The sequence below is a fragment of the Sciurus carolinensis genome, chromosome 6, assembly GCF_902686445.1.
Source record: "Sciurus carolinensis chromosome 6, mSciCar1.2, whole genome shotgun sequence".
NCBI lineage: Eukaryota > Metazoa > Chordata > Mammalia > Rodentia > Sciuridae > Sciurus > Sciurus carolinensis.
This window is the reverse complement of record NC_062218.1, coordinates 59585162-59602769: the sequence shown is the minus strand read 5'-3', so window position 1 is coordinate 59602769 and position 17608 is coordinate 59585162. Positions and strand designations below refer to the sequence as shown.

Below are 17608 nucleotides of genomic sequence, written 5' to 3'. Positions count from 1 at the left end.
TTCATAAGGAAAAAGGAAATTAATGGTTTAGTAAATTACAAATGAAAAACATACATTAACTTACACCAACCAATTAAAATTTTCCATAATCTAAAAGAACTATAACAACAGGAAACAATAAGGATAAATCTCAAATGTTAGGCAAAAGAAAACAACCCAAAAGAACTTATCCCATCTGGTTTCAATTATGCCAAGGATAAATAGATAAAACTAATCCATTATGTCAGAAGTCAGGATAGTGTTTACTCTTGTGAGTGCTAATGACTGGAAAGAAGCAGAGGTGGGCTTCTGGGACACAAGTTAAAGTCATTTCTTGAAATGGGTGCCAATTACACTGATACATTCAGATTTAAAAAACCCACTAAAATGTACATCTACAGTATATGCATTTTTTTATGTATGTTACACCTCAAAAGTCTCTAAAAAAAAAAAAAAAGATGAAACTAGGTTTAGAGTCAGAGATATTGCTGGAGTCCCAAGTCTTCTGTAATCTTAGATAAATCACTTAAAATCTCTGCATTTCAGTCTTTCCATATCACATCACAGAATTTGGCATAAGAATTCTTATTCAATAAGAACTGTGTCTACCATTGCCTTCTAGGTGTTGGGGTTAAAGCACTGAACGAAAGCCAATAAACTGTGTCTTCATACTGCCAATATTCTACTCAAGGGATGCACATAAACAAGAGAATAAATAAAATACACAGCATTTCCTATGGTGACAAGTGGAATTAGGCACAGGATAAGGGAACAGGGGCACAACTGTAAGGTCAAGAAAGTTCTCACTAAAATGATGATATTTAAGCAAAGACCTCAAGTAGGTGAGGAAGGCAATGGGGGGGGGGGGGCGTATTCCAACCAGAGGGATTATATAATTTACTTCTTGTGAAAATACACAAATGCTAGTTAGTATGAGTTCTGTTTTAAAGTAAGATTCCATTAGAAGAAGGAGTCTCAAATCCAAAGCACTGTTTTAATGACATGAATATTTTCTTTTGGTACAGTTATTTTTGCTCCTATAAATGAATCAGGTTCCAAACTACGGGTAATTAAGAGGACCTCTGTGCATAAAAGGTAAAACAGTGTTCTAATGGTACCTTGTGAATTATTTTCCTGGGGGTACTGAAAGGGCACTGCAATGCAAGTCCACTCAGGACTTCATCCAGTACACCAAAAGGCCTTATAAAATTCTGGAATTAGTTCTGAAACTCCAGAAAAACAACAGTCTTTTTTCTTTTCTGGCAGGTGATAAACTCCAGTAGCTTTACTCTCCAATACAATAAACTTTCATTCCTCTATATTCTTAATTGTGGACACATTACAATGACAGTTGGAAACATCGGTCATCCTCACTGCAGATGAAAAAACATCCATAAGTGAGCTGAAACCCAGGAGCGGGAGTCACGAAGCCCTGCCAACCCCCTCTGTGGCTAGCTTCGTCAGAAGTAGACTGGAAGGTCAGCAGTGCCCAGCACAGGGCAGGATCATAGGCATGCGGAGTCTCTCGGCGCGGTACCCACCTTGCACTCAGTCGTGCACCAGAAGCTAGCTGCTTTCTGAAAGGAGCTGTAAGGAGCAAGAGACACCGACTACTCCGAAGTCTGCAATGGCCTCACGTTTTAACCATCTCCGCGACCCAATTGAAAGAACTCTAGTCCCAAATCCTCAGCCTACTCCTGCAACTTCACGTCGGCACATCCGGTAGTGCACCAACCAAATAGCGCCCGCCAGTAACTTCCGCCCTTCCAGTTTAAGGCGGAGAAAAGAGGCTCGGAACGGATGCGTCGCGCGTGCTCTTCACTCGGTATTTTTGAAGGGTAGCTCTTTCCTGTTCCGCGTTGCGCGGTGTCGGCCTGTGGGTCTTTGGTACCCGAAAATTAAGAGCTTCTACTCACCCAGGAGGCTGCACCCCGCAGATCTGCGGCTGTCACCATGGTAAAGACGTTGCCTCCGGCGCTCGCAACATAGAGTATGAGTTAATGGAGCCTCGGAACCCACGGGTTATGGGGTGGGGAGGAAGAAGTGGCAGGCAGAAATGTGATGCTACTTAAGGGAGGAAGGGTAGACTCCGTAGAATGAGCTCTGGGGAAAAGAAACTTTACCTTTGAGAAAGAGAGTGAGGTATTATCCAGAATACGAGTCTTGGAGGGAAGTAGATTTCATTCTGTTAGATTCCTGATTTAGACACGTGTGGTCTCCAGTGCCGGAGCCCGGTGGTAATATGGTTGAAAGCCTTGTGATAAAACTCTATACAGTAGGTATGAATCGCGCCATCTCATTTTACTGCTGAGGAAGCCGCTGGGTCCTTGTGAAAGGCTGGATGGTGAAAGAACTACGGAACTGGGTTTAATGGCCTAGATCTGACTGCCAGATCATTTCTCTTTCTACTACATCTGTTTCTGTACAAAATGAAATTCTTCACACCTCTCTTGTGGTTAGTGGAAAGTTTATGTGACAGCAGTTGAAAACAGACAATACTTTGTTAACGTAGATTTGTTTTCTGAGCTGGAATGGCTTTACATCACTATTTTTCAGTCTTAAAATCCAGATAGACGCTGGCTACGAGTTTAAAACTGCTGTTTAAAATGCAAAATAGAGCCCATATATTACTGCCGAAATCAAAATAATACAGCCATTCTGGAAAACAGTATGAGTAAACAGATGTCTACACAAAGATCTGCCTGTGTATAACTGTTTATTGAAACTTTATTCCTGATTATCAAAAACTGAACAATTCAAACATCTACCGTCTGGTCACTGAATAAACAAATGGTGTTATATCCGTACAGTGGAATACTATTTAGCAATAAAAGGGTTTGAAGAACTGAAACAAGGTAAATGAATCCTAAAAGCTTTATTCTGATTGAAAGAGGCCAGATGAAGGAATTTCTCCTTTATGTATATGTATAAAGTACCAGTGTATCCATCACATTCTGTTCTGGGAAAGGCAAAACTGTAGAAATAAATATCAGTTTGGGGGTTAGGAAATGGAATCAATTTCAAAGTAATTCAAAGGGAGCTTTTTGGGGTGGTGAAAGTTTCTTTATCTTGATTATAGTGATTACAGAACTGTATAGGTGGTCCAAACCTTGAATTATACACCTACACCTAAAAAGGGCATGCTTATGGAGTGTAAATTATACTTTAATGACTTTTTAAAATAAAAAGTACAAAATAGTGATAATGTTATTGGATTCTCAGATTATGTATGTCAGAGAAAAACCAATGAAAAATGCTGTAGTCAGCTCATCCTTTTAGTGGACCAGTGGATTTTGGATAATTCCCTTCAGTGAACAGTAATTGTCACTGAGATTTTTACAGATGTAAATTCTACTTCATATCATCTAAGATCACTAATTAACTTACATCATGTGGATAGACTTAATAATGCCAGAGTTGTTTAAACAAGAAATTTGGATGGTATGGAGTCATGTATACTTTATGTGCTGTGTAAAACAATTATGGAGTAATCTTGTCATCACTTTAAAAAACTAACTTTTGCTGGGGGAGGTGGCACACACCTGTAATCCCAGGGGCTCAGGAGGCTGAGGCAGGAGGATCGAGAGTTCAAAGCCAGTCTCAGCAAATGTGAGGCTCTAAGCAACTCAGTGAGACTCTGACTAAACATAGAATACAAAATAGGACTGGGGATGTGGCTCAGTGGTTAAGTGCCTGACTTCAATCCCTGATACCAAAAAAAAAAATTGAACTTTTCTTGCATACTTACAGCCACAAAATGAATATATTGAATTACACCGTAAACGCTATGGATATCGTTTGGATTACCATGAGAAAAAGAGAAAAAAGGAGAGTCGAGAGGCTCATGAACGTTCAAAGAAGGCAAAAAAACTGATTGGCCTGAAAGCTAAGCTCTACCATAAACAGCGCCATGCCGAGAAAATTCAAATGAAAAAGACGTAAGTGAACCCATTTATTGCTCATAACAAGTTAATATCCTTTGGGTAATAGTTATTAAACAGATAATCTTGAATATGTTTCCTTCTTGATAGTATCAAGATGCATGAAAAGAGAAACACCAAACAAAAGAACGATGAAAAGACTCCACAGGGAGCAGTTCCTGCCTATCTTCTAGACAGAGAAGGACAGACTCGGGCAAAAGTACTTTCCAACATGATTAAACAAAAACGAAAAGAGAAGGCGGTAAGCAAGAAAAATTGAAGTCTTTATTTCTTTTTTGTTCAGAATTAAATTTGAAGCTCTTAGTTATTTAAAGTCTGAAAATTTTGTAAACTTGATTTTATATTTAAAAATTGGCTTTATCACCAGGTTTTAGATATTAGGTTTTTAAAAATGTATTAGAATGTCACATATCTTTCATGTTAAAAAATTAAGAACAAAAAGTGAATAACCAGGGAATCTAAAATTCAATATTTAATGACTTCCTGTGCTTGAAAGCTCCTAATGCTATGCTGTTGTGGAGAAAAACAAAACTACTTTTTGTTTTATTGCTCTGCAATGCCAAACTAGTTCAAATGGAAAAGTTAGAGACTCTCTAAATAATTTGACTTCAATAAAAATTAAGCAGTTTTTTTAAGTACCTCTAGATTGCTTTTGCCATCAAAACATAAAATTCTGCAAAAAGGGGCATAGATATTTTTAAATGTGAAACATGTTGACAGAAACCCAAGAATATGCAGTATCTGTACTGGACGATTTTTAAAATCTTACTGCCTTATTTTTTATTTTTTGGATTTATAAATATCCAAACTATAGACTGGCATAACTTTAACAGTGAAAGAAACTTTAGTGGTTATCTATTTAAACCCTTTCATTTTATAGATAAAGAAACTGGATTCCAAAGGATGATAAGTCATTCTTTGTGGTCACCTAATTGTAAGATGATTAGAGCTGCTCCTAGAACCTATCCATGCCTCAGAAATACGTCCACAATTCTTTATACTGCCTTATACTGCTGGTGTGTGTGTGATATATTTTATAGTGTTATATAATATATACACATATGTAGTGTGTATACATGTTTATGTATATGTATGTATGTACATCACATAAATTTGTATTCTAAGGAGATAAACACCTGGTGAAGAACTTTTATCTCACTAGTATTGTACAATCTAAAAACCCATTTGCAGAGAAATGCAAAGACACATTAAGTGGAAACAATCTTCCAATTTTATATTATTAACTAGTAGTAAGACATACACTCCTTACAGAAGTTACTACTTTACTGAAGGTGGTGTTTTTCAGCCATAACAGAGCTTAAGCAAACCATTTATTTAACGAGCCTACAAATATAAACTTAACTAGTATCGCCTAATTGTGGCTTGTGAAGAGACAACATGGACTTTTACAAAACAACTGAACAAACTGAATGGTGAAGGGATAAAGTGAATCTACAGCTGTGAACAACTAAAAACATATTTAAGTTATTCTCATTGTCTTTTACTTACAAATTTTAACTATGGTGTATTGTTAGGGAAAATGGGAAGTCCCCCTTCCCAAGGTTCGTGCCCAGGGAGAAACAGAAGTATTAAAAGTGATTCGAACAGGGAAGAGAAAAAAGAAGGCCTGGAAGAGGATGGTTACTAAAGTCTGCTTTGTTGGAGATGGCTTTACAAGAAAACCACCTAAATATGAAAGATTCATTAGGCCAATGGTAAGTCCTTTGCAAGGGTGTGGTAACCTAAATATTAGTTCTTGTTAAACTGGATAAAGTATATTACAATTTTCTGAAATTCCTAAAATTGGTATAAAGACAGGTTAAAAGATGTTTTTATTCTGGTTTTGTTACTTTGAGAATAATTACTTGGCACTTTTTCCACTATAATCAAGAATCTCGTCTTTAGCTTCATAAGAGATATGAAATGACAAAGAATTTTCATAATAAACATCTTTATCATTGAATTCCTTGAAACATGAAGTATTAGAACCTTCTTTATCCACACAGTCACATTCTACTCATCAAGTGATTACAGTGTCTAACGCCGCTTGGCCTCAAACATATATTTAAGACCAGTTAGAAATTTTGAGTAGGATGGTTTTAAGAGTCACTTCTGATTTAATAAGGGAATATATATTAATGCTTTTGAAAGCATTCAATACATAATCATTAGAAAAAGATAAGAGGGCTAGGGGTAAGGCTCAGTGTAGAGCACTTGCTAGCATGATCAAAAAAAAAAATATATATATATATAAAAAAAAATAAAAGTAGCTTTATTATTGATGTCAGTGATGTTAATCACCATCTGCCCACCTCTGCTTCAGGAAAAATATAATTGAATATATTTTTGTAAAATCCCTTCAAAGAGGCTAAATTAAACTACTGGATAGCAGCCTGCTTTTAAAAACAAAGAATCAGAAAGCTAGTATTAATCCTAGTGCTCAGGGTAATTTTTTAATGACTTAAAATGCTGGCAGGTTTTTTTTTTTTTTTGCAAACTAAGTCTTAGTGGAACACAGTCGCACCTACCTGTTCCTTTATATATTGCATACCCACGCTACCCCCAAGAGTTCAATAGTTGCAAGAGACCATATGACCTGTAAAGCCTAAAATGTTTACTGTCTGGTCCTTTACGGAAAATATTCATCTACTTTTGGATTATATCACGAACTCCCCTTGTTTTGATTTCATATTTAAAATTTTCTGAATGTTTTGGTAACATCAGTTCAACAGGGAGACACTTACCAGTCAGGCTTTTCTTATTAGCACTTTTGAAGAAATCATTACTAAGAACCTGATTTAGTGCCATCCCCTCCCACCATACAGGTAAAAATAAAGACTACAAAGTGTGTGACATTTAGAAGTACTGTACCCCAAAAGATCCTATCTAGATTCTGACTAGGTGGTTCCATAACTGGTCTCTGTAACAAAGACTGTTATCATTGAAGAAAGCTGACAGTCCACCCCTTTTTGCATCATGGATGGTACCTAAAGTATATAGAGACTTGGAATTGGGATATTTTATATTCGATTCCATTTACCGACTCCCCCCAACATTTTATCAGGAAATAAATCATTAAGCCTGCCAACCCTTGTTTCATCATTTAACAGAAAGGAAGAGTGGGCATGTGATAAGGTTATCATGTATTATGAGCTTTAGCATTGTGCTTGCCATGTACCAAGTCTTCAATAAGTGCAAATGACTAGACAAAGTAAAAATAGGAATCTTTTTCTAGGTAACTGTTACATGGTGTTTTAGACAGCTTTTTCGCTGCTATGACTAAAGGACCCAACCAGAACAACTATAGGGGAGGAAAAGTTCATTTGGTGACTCACGGTTTTAGGACTCTTAATCCACAGACAGCAGGCTCCATTCCTCAGGGCTCAAGGCAAGGCTGAACATCGTGGCAGAAGAGTGTGGTAGAGGGAAGCACTCACATGATGATCAGAAAGCAGAGAGAGACTCCACAAGCCTGACACAAATATATAACCCAAAGCTATGCTAATTCCCACCTCCTCCAGCCACACTGTACCACTACATTTACCACTCAGTTAATCCCTGAGAGGATTAACTCACTGATTGAGACTCTCACAACCCAATCATTTCTCTTCCAAACTTTCTTGCACTGTCTCACACGTGAGCTTTTGGGGGACACTTCACATCCAAACCATAACACATGGTAAAAACTTCAGCATTATATATGTGGGATTTTCCTTCACATTTATCCCGTCAGTTTTTTAGTCACTAGAAATAATAGCATTTTATTTGGAGGTACTACTCATTATTAACATTTTGGATTCATACCTTATGTTGCTTCCTAGGGCTTACGTTTCAAGAAGGCCCATGTAACACATCCTGAACTTAAAGCCACCTTTTGCCTACCAATACTTGGTGTGAAAAAGAATCCCTCATCTCCACTATATACAACTTTGGGTGTTATTACCAAAGGTACAGTCATTGAGGTGAATGTGAGCGAATTGGGCCTTGTAACACAAGGAGGCAAAGTTATTTGGGGTAAGTCAATTTTTGAATATGGAACTACTGCTATTCCACAGCCCTAAGAGAAATATGTTTCAAGTTGATAGAAAATACACAACAAACATTTTTAATGAAGAGATTAAGTGCACCAAAACTTGATGTAAATCAAATGTTAATCTTTAAGAATGATACTTGTAAAAAAGTTACAATGAATTCTTTTTTAAATTGAGCTTACTGGTTTTATTTACATAAGGGGTAATTTGTCATGCAGCAATTTTAAATTCTTTTTTTTCTTCATTTGCTTGGCTTTATTAGAGGTGCTTAAATTACCTCTAAACTTTGGTATCTGAAACTCGTTATTGGTTCATAATTCATGTTGGCAGCTGATCTCAACCTGATGCATTTTTTAGTAAGTCAGTATAGAAAAGTAGAGGCTTGTTAATACAATGCACTAATAGACTACAGCTGAATACCATTTGTAAAAAAATTACATAAAAATTGTATTCAGAACACAACTTGGTCTTGAATGACTTAAATTTGTAAAATCTCATTCACTCATTCATTTCTTACTTAATAAATGATAATTAGAAATATTTTAGAATTATAATTAAGAGTAGTTTTAACAGTAAATATTATATTCTTTTAATTTGGGGGCTGGAATGTAATTCAGTGATAGAGCACTTGCCCAGCATATACAAGGCCCTGGGTTTGATCCCCAGCATCACAAAGTGAAATTAAATTTAATTTTTATTAACTAACATTTCTCATTTTCTTTCCCCCCTTCAGGGAAATATGCGCAGGTTACCAACAATCCTGAAAATGATGGATGCATAAATGCAGTCTTACTGGTTTGACATCTGTTTTACATTTTTTATAATTAAAGACTACAAATCAATCAGGAAAACCACCATTACTGTGATATTTCTGAGTACTACCAAACAGCCTTAAATATCTGTAGTTATTAAGAGAACTATTTATTAAACTGTTTGAAAAAAGAAAAACATTAAAATGACCAAGTTTGGCAGATTGTTCTTTATTAGGGGGTTTATGTTAAGGGCTTACATGTTTTTAAGATTGAACAATTGAAAAAGTAAACCTATAAATATAAGTATCTGCATTAAAGAGTGTATACTCGGCAATGCAGATCTGTTGTTTTTGGAAAAACCACCAGTATAGCTGAAAAAAATATGTAAGAGAAAGCAGGCTATACAATGTAGAAAAAGTTCAGAACTCTTAGATACATCTTTTCATCTGTAACCAATCCTTGTTCAATAAATAAATTAAATTTTTTTTTAGCATTCGCTATATTCTAAATATAGAGTAGTATAATTATGCTTTCAGAATGATACTAAAAGTTTTGTATAATTCCAGCTTAGTTTTCATTGATGCCCTGAAGAGAAAATTATTTGCAGTTGGTTAATTATTGGTTAATAAAAATTAAAAGGTCATGTTTTAAGGTTATAAACTTGGTCAAAGCAGTTCTGTGATCTGGATTACATGATTTTAAGCTTTAGGGTGTCTGTGTACATTAATCACCACATCATTTTAAATTGTTTATTTTTTTTTAAGTCTGCAAAGTACAATATGATTATTTCTTTAACAAAATAATTGAATATCTAAACAAATTAATTATCTAAACATATCTTCATGAATGAAAGTGGAGAGAAAGTAAAAGAATTTCAAAACCAACCAGAAAACAATCACAAAATATATATTTAATAACTACTTTCAAACTAAAAAAAAAAAAAAAAAAAAAAAAACCAAGAAAACAAACAAGTATTCTGTAAGACTTACTACTCTGAATAATGTGACATTTTTCCTAAGTTCTATAAACAACTGAAGTTCTAGAATATACAGAAAAAGGAAATGATGATCCAGTACAATGGAATCTTTGACAGAAACTGAACCTTAAGATTTTAACAAATGATCTTGCCACTAACAAAAATGGGTAATGTGTGAATTACTCAAGTTCTAGAAGGTGAAAGAACTGACTTCAGGTAATCACTAGATAATACAGAAATGACGTTTGCTTAATTTTTAGACCCAAAATTAAAAGAAGCAAATTATCTTGTAAAAAGGAGGTTTGATAATGAGTATGAAAACAAGCATAACATTTGTAATAAATCACCATAAAAGACTAGATCACACCTGAAACATCATATTGCTACTAGTGGACGTACAAGGCAGAAATCTGTTTCTAAAATATTGTTACACAGATGAGTAATGTTAGTATAAATTCCTTATTTACATTAAAATCTGTTGCAGTTTGCTGGTGTGACCAAACCTTAGAAGATAATCCCATAGGATAAAGTGGAACATAAGAGCAGATATTTAGATATTAAGTAAAGGCTCAATTTGATGCAATCATAAACCTTCAAGTTACTTTTATAAAGTCACTAATACCATTTTAAATAGTGTTACAGTAATCTCTAAAAGTAAACCATTAATGACTAGATGTCTTTACCACCTCTGCACTGTATGGAAACACCATGAATGTAGACACATTTTAAGTAGAAGATTGACATTGTAAGTCATGCTGTTTGATTTTATAAAAAATCATAATAGAACCTCTCACTTTTAAAAGTTGTAGAGAAGCTCTGTTAATTTTTAAATATACTAATTTCTGTGAGGTCTAGCAATTGAATAATTTAAACTTGAAAGTAGAACTAAAATTCTGCTAATAACCATCTGCTTTATATTACACAAGGAAATATATACGTATATACACAAAGTCAATTCCCTTCTCAGCAGACAACATCTAAACAGAAAATAGTTCACAAAGGACTATGTAGAATGTGACTGAACACTCAACAACTAGGCTAGCTGGTTGAAATCACAGTCCACTGTAATTCTGAAAGTTTCTCTAATGTGTTTCAAAAACTACAAGTGTCTGATTTAAGTTTATTTAGATTCCCTATTCAGAATAAATTTTGTTATAAATTTCATATACTCAACATAAAGTACTAAACATGAAAGTTAGGTTTTTCCATGTGATCTAACTTTTTGCTCTATGATCTATAAACCCCAAAATAACATTTTCTAACTATCATAAATAGTAATGACAAATTTTCTTGTGTGCCAAAGAAAGTTTCTAAATTGTTTAAAATCCCTTTACTGTTTTAACCAAACACATTTAACAAATATAAGTTTACATTGTTAGTTCCCAGTGATCATACATGAATAACTTTTGTAACCTCAAGACACTTCACACACCAAGAGCTGTGAGTGCAATCTTCTTTTAAAAACTATACCTGTTTAAAAAGAGTAAGGAGAACAAGAGCAAAAAAATTAGTAAATGAGTAAAATATCTAAAAGTTTAAATCTAATTTAAGAAATGAAAGGTGGAAACATGAATTTTCTGAATCTTAACAGGATCTAAGTTACTTCCCTAGTTGTGATATTAACAAGTTTCTTGAACTATAAAATAGCATGAACATTTCATGGGTTCACTAGCATTAGTCACACTTATTTGTTCACTTAATTATCATTTGTTGAGAAAACAAATTACCAAAGTACTTTCATTTACACTTAGAATGAAATCATCTAACATCCTCTGACCAATAATTAAAGGAAATGGAGAATGTGCGTGTTCAAGATCTTATGTGAACAGAAAGGGCTTACTATTTTGCCTGCCTAATATTTTAACTAATCGGATCTTTCTAAAATATATCCCAAAAATAAAATTTAATGACATCATCAGACCAACTGACTGAAGACTGAATAAACTTTCAACATAAATCCATAGCACCTCAAATAATGACAGAAAGTCATAACATGTTTCACACAGGGATCAAGAACAAGCTGTTTCAAGAACAAATCAAAATAGTCTCAAAACATTCTCAACATTAAGTGTAAATTCAAGTACATGTAATACTTTCAAAGAGTAGGATCTGTTTTGAGATTCTCTTTGGATAAAACAAATTGCCCTATGAAAACTAAGATTTTAGGAATTTTTTCCTTCCAAATAAATGATTTTGCTATGGCACCACAAAGTACATATAGAGGCTAGCTTACAACCAGTACTCAGAACAAATCTAGAGTGAGCAAGACCAAAGGGATGACCGAACCCTTCCATTTGATTTAAGCTCTTGTACCTACAGCTCCCATGGCAGCTTTTCTCCTGCCATCTAGGCCTGAGATTATGGGCACAGTTCCAATCTACACAAAAATGGATACCAAGGGCAAAAACTGATAGGCAGGCAGATCTTTTGATTGAAGAATCACTCCGTGAGAGAGGGCCAGATGAAAGCTGATAGGAAAAAAGGGCTACCGAATTAAGGACAAGGTTTAGGAAAGAATCACACTTCTGAAATGTAGACATTAACTGGGAAGAAACAAAAGTATAGTTTCTGTGTTTAATTTATCTGTGATCAAGACTAGATAATCCAAATTAAACTCTATCCCTCAATTCCATTAGTTGAGATGTTTTCCTGATTAAAGATGAAAGTAAGTATACTCAAGCTTGTAATCAACTACAAAAATTACAACTACTTCAAATGGAATTTTAAATAATTTCCCCACATGGTAGTTTAATTCCTAGCAGTTCTGTTACTATCAGACTAGTCAAAAGTAGATTTTGTATGTACCTTTCTTTGAAGTCAAAGGAAGAAACTGCATCCCAACTAAGATTAAAAGGGCAAAACCAAATTATCTTGCTAAGCCTGTGAAATTAAGTTTCTATTTTTGTGCTGCAATTTACTTGAGGTTTTACTTACTCTAATTTACTAACATTTTTGTTTAGGCATGCCAACATTTTAAAAAATGGAGATTAGTCTTGATATCTAAGATAAAACTTCTAGAACCTTCACCAGGTTTTACTATTAAAACCCTTAGTATAAAAGATTTCTGTGATCCTTACAAGTAATGGAAAGCCTACTACTTTCACTTTTTTAATTTGTATTTTTTTGAAATATTAATGGTCAAGTATCCCACCTGTTAAAGAAAAATATAATATGATCTGGTTTCCCAAAATTGAAACATGGTTAATAAAAATAAAAAATTCTATTTACACAAAATAGTCTGAAAAATTAAAAAGAATGGTAAACCGTAGGTCCTAAAGGGAGAGAAAAACTGCATCATAAATTCCAGTTCAAATTGAAATTTTGGAAACTTTTGTCCTGTGCCCCATGCCGTTTATTAATCACTATGTTTTAAAAACAATTATGTTACAAAGAGGATTTATACGCATTTCTTCTTCATTCAGGTCAGCTTGGCTTTCTTCTTAGCAGGTCCTTTATGCCCTTTGGCCTTTCTTCTTAAATTCCGCCTGTCTACTACAGGCACTTCCACTTCTATCTCCTCTGAGCTGCTATCCACAGCTTTTTCTGTTGATTGTGTAAATTGATCCAGTTGCTCAGAAGATGCTTCAGACTGCTCCTCTGACTGATTCTTCTGTCCTGCATTCTGTGAAAATGGCACATCTTCAAGTTCAACCTCTATCAAAGAACTCTGAGAAAGAGCAGTAGATGTTTCCTGGGGCTCAGGCACCCCCTCCTCACCCTGGTCCTCAAGTGAGGAAGTTGTGTTAGGTGATAAATTATCAGACACCGGTTCTTCAGAAAATTCAGCTATCACCGAGTTTGGAAAACCACTGTCAGATCGGTCTTCATTTGAGATACTGTCGACTTTGTCTGAACTCCCAAAATGTGCTTTCTTTCTTGAAACTGGAGACAGTTTCTCTTCAGTGTGCCCTTTGTCATCAGATGGGCCTTGGTCTATCAACATTTCTGTATCAGTTATATGTGGGGGCTGAAAACAAAAATTGGTCAATATAATCTTTTTCAATATAATTCTAGAACGAATTATTCTCGCATTAATGTGTAATGAACTACAACTTAAAGAATTCAGTATATATTTTTTGTTAATTATGTGTGCATATTCCGAATACAAACCAATTTATTCAAAAATTATTTCATAGTAATCTTAATACACTACTAGATCTAATAAAAGTAATTATTTTACCTCAGAAAGTACTTAGGACATTTTAAATTTTATATTAAGATTCTTCAAAACTATGAATCACCTCTAAGATTTTAGTTTCCTGGTATTGCTGGAGCCAGAAGTGAGAATTCCTTACAGCATATGGACAATATGCTACTCCACTAAATCTGACTATGGTTTCATTAGATAATAGGTAAGGGCAATGGAAGTTTTATTTAGCAATTTAGATGAGACACTAATAAAGCAATGTAATATAATATTTTAGTCTTAAGTTGGAATATTTATAAAAGAATTAAGTGTTTCATCAAATACTTCACCAAGATTCTTTGTCCATTAATCAATTCTGTCTCCTTAATTAAAACAAAATTACTGTACTGGTCATAGACTATGAAAGCAGTAAGTACCCAAATATTTGGTAAATCATGTTTTATTCACTTTTCCAAGCATTTCCCTCAGTCTACAAAGTAAAAATTCATTTTGTTCTCATAAAGTAGATATGCCTTTTGGGCCAGGGACAGTTGCTAGGGATTGAATTCAGAAGGCAGATGCTATACAAGTGAAGGTTGAGGATAATATAATATACAACCCCCTCTATCTTCATTGGCACTAATAACAGCACACTTCAAGGATTTTAAAAAGGGGGAGAGGTAATTCTGCCTTACCTTATCTGGTGCAACAACCTCAGGAGGTTTTGAGGATTCTACCACCAGTGGAACGAGATTTATAGTGTCTTCACTAGAATTAAAAGACTGCACTTTTAATTCTTCTTCTAAACCTTCACTAATGGAGTCCTCCTCTTCTGTTGTAAGCGAAGTCTTAAGAGTATCATCCATTACCTCACCATTCATAGGCTCTAATTCAGAGTCCTACAGCAGAAGAGAAAAGCAGGATCCTTATTACAAATTTTTTGGAACACAAGATTCGGCCCTTCTCAGCTCCTATCTATTATCCCTCAGGAATCGTGATGGAGTTAAAACATTATAAGTCAGAACTATAGTTAGAACTATTATTTAATTCTCTTGCAGTAATAGTCATACTGGAGGAAAAGGAAAACTTAGGAGGAAAGGTCAACAAAACAAAGAATCCATAAAAGGTCATACTCCCAATGTTATTATGGAGATGGGGCAGGAGTAGGGTCTAAGATTTAGTGAAAAACCCTGTATTTTCTTTTCCTTTTTTTTTTTTAAGTTGTCAATGGATCTCTCATTTTATTTATATGTGTGCTGAGTATCAAATGCAGGGCCTCACACATATGAGGCAAGTGCTCTACCACTGAGCCACAACTCCAGCCCCAACCCCCTGTATTCTTAAAGGACAATTCTAAGAGGAAGTTTTTCAGTAAAAAGGACACCAGAGGGAGCCTAGACTTTAATGCCAGCACTTTAAGGTTCAGCACCAGGAATATTTGGGGCCTGTGAGGCATTAGTTTACCTTGCAGAAGAAGTCTCCTGGGAAGCAGAGTTTGGGTTCTGCTTCGTACTGGGCGAAAAAAAGAGGACCCCGGTTCTCAGCTAGCTCACTGTCAATCAACCCAGGGTCATTTCTGAACAGTCTGGCTCCCTGCATCACATTAAAATATGGAAGGTGATCTGATAACATAAATCCTCCAATTTCTGAAATTCTTCTTCCAGTGTTTATCAAATTTACTTCTATTAATGTTAAATATTTCAAGTTAATCTTGTTGACATTCTAATAATTAGAAGGAATTTTATTACCATCTTAAAATTAGAAAACAAATACATTTGAGTGTTCAGAAATAGAATGCAGGATCCCTGAAAGCAAATAAAGAAAGGTTCTCCAAAGAGATGTTGAAGTCAGAGATTATCTTTTTCTATAAAAATTTTTTTTTTCTACAAAGTTCTTCTTTTTCTTTCTTTTTTAGTATTGGGGATTGAACCCAGGGACACTTAACCACTGAGCCACATGCCCAGTCCTTTTTTTTCAAGTATTTTATTTAGACAGAGAGTCTTGCTAAGTTGCTTAGGGCCTTACAAATTGCTGAGCTGGCTGTGAACTCATGATTCTACTGCCTCAGCCTCTCAAGCAGCTGGGATTATAGGTGGGTGCTACCATCCCCAGTTTAGAATTTTTTTCTATAATTAATTTACATTTTTATTATTATACCAGTGTGGTATGCAGAATCAGATTGCACACATAAGGTAATTACATAAGGTAATTACAATAACTAATAAAAGGACCAATCGGAGTGGAAGAAATGTCAAAGAAAATTAGATAAATCAAAAGCTTAAAAAATAAACTGTGGTAACAAAGTGAGAAGTAATAAAAAAGAACAGATCAGTCATTCAAGTTTTAGGTTTGAGAACAGAATCAGAGATAAAAAAACAGGAAAACAGGTTCAGTACACACACACACACACACACACACACACACACACAAAGACCACAGATGGCACACACCTGTAATCCCAGCTACACAGGGGGCAGAGAAGTAGGATAGCAATTTGAAGCCAGCCTCAGCAACTGAGTGAGGCCCCTAAACAACTTAAAGACACCCTGTCTCAAATAAAAAGAGCTGGAGTACAGTTTCAGTAGTAAAGCACCCCTAGGTTCAATTCCTAATACCACCTCCTACCAAAAAAAAAAAAGAACAGAGATTTTGTTGAATTTAAGATGACAGAAGATAAACTATTTAAATAAAAATATGAGTAGGCAAGTGACATTATGGACCAGAATCTTAATAAATATCAAAAATTAGAATACTGACCATCCCCATAGAGGTAACAGTTAAAGTCATTATTCTGAATGTGTTTTCAAAAGAGACCATGAACCAAAGATAAGAGTTTTCTAGAGCTTCTATATTTTCTAGATGTCCACAATAAGTGAACAAAGCAGAGTCATACATACAAACACATATTACTACAAACAAAACTTCAGAGATTAAAAAAAAAAAAAACCACACACAAAAACAAAATATTGAGTGTTATAAAGCCAGGGGACCAGAGAACTTCTAGGAAGGGAAAGTGTTAACCCAGGTAAGGAAAGCCATCTGCATTAAAATGGAAGTTGTCGCTTCTGATCTACAAGAGCATGTATGTGCTCAAGAGTGAATGAAGCAGGTTATATGAAGCATAGTAGACTGTAGTACACTAGTTTATTCTAAAGGAGAAAAAATATATCTATCATCATAGGTGCATATAAATCTTAAGTTTTTTTAAAGTGCTTTTATTTTTCTGTATGTATTTTTATTTTCTCAATTTCATACAATAATGCTATTTTAAAATACGGTTTTGAAATAAACAAATAAATGCGGTTTTATGAAGTAGAAGAAGGATAAGTTAAATTGGAGTGACTTAAGAAAATAACAGTTACGTAGTTATTCATCTGCTGTATACATTTGGGAAAAATGTAAAAGATTTTTTTCGAGAAACTCAAATACATTTGAAAAAAGGAATCTGTAGAGAGGAAAGGATTGAAGCTATTAAAGAAAAATAAGGACAAAAATAAGAGGAAAGAAGAGGAAAAAAATATTTGAAACACAACAGAAGTCTAGCAGATAAATAGTAAACTTAGTTACAAAGGCTTTGCCTATTTTCTCCAGTTTAAAAAATAAATAGCTTAGTTATTTCTACAGGAATTTATAAGATGAAGTATGGTTAAATATTTTTTATTCTGAGTAACAGATTCTACTCTTCTAATCAAAATAGGATGCAACTGAAGGCATGCTGGACCTAAAAGCATTCTAATTAGTTCTGTAAGGTCACATCAGTTGTGTACTTCTTCAGTATATGTAATTCCACAAATCAATTTACA

At 34.5% G+C, this 17608-nt stretch overlaps 2 protein-coding genes across 2 annotated transcripts in view; one reads left to right on the top strand and one right to left on the bottom strand.

The window, feature by feature from the left end:
* The first annotated feature begins 1779 nt into the window (after nt 1-1779).
* Nucleotides 1780-9678, top strand: Nsa2 (NSA2 ribosome biogenesis factor). The gene is made up of 6 exons (XM_047555153.1): nt 1780-1935; nt 3730-3917; nt 4011-4161; nt 5456-5635; nt 7742-7934; nt 8685-9678. Exons 1-6 carry the CDS (start codon nt 1933-1935, stop codon nt 8750-8752), a joined length of 783 nt encoding a protein of 260 aa, XP_047411109.1. The 5' UTR covers nt 1780-1932; the 3' UTR covers nt 8753-9678.
* Fam169a (family with sequence similarity 169 member A) overlaps nt 8895-17608 on the bottom strand; it is a 71545-nt gene continuing 62831 nt past the window's right edge. Inside the window, 2 exon segments of the mRNA XM_047555152.1 lie at nt 8895-13646; nt 14501-14704. Coding sequence (XP_047411108.1) covers nt 13098-13646; nt 14501-14704 — 753 coding nt within the window. The 3' untranslated portion in view covers nt 8895-13097.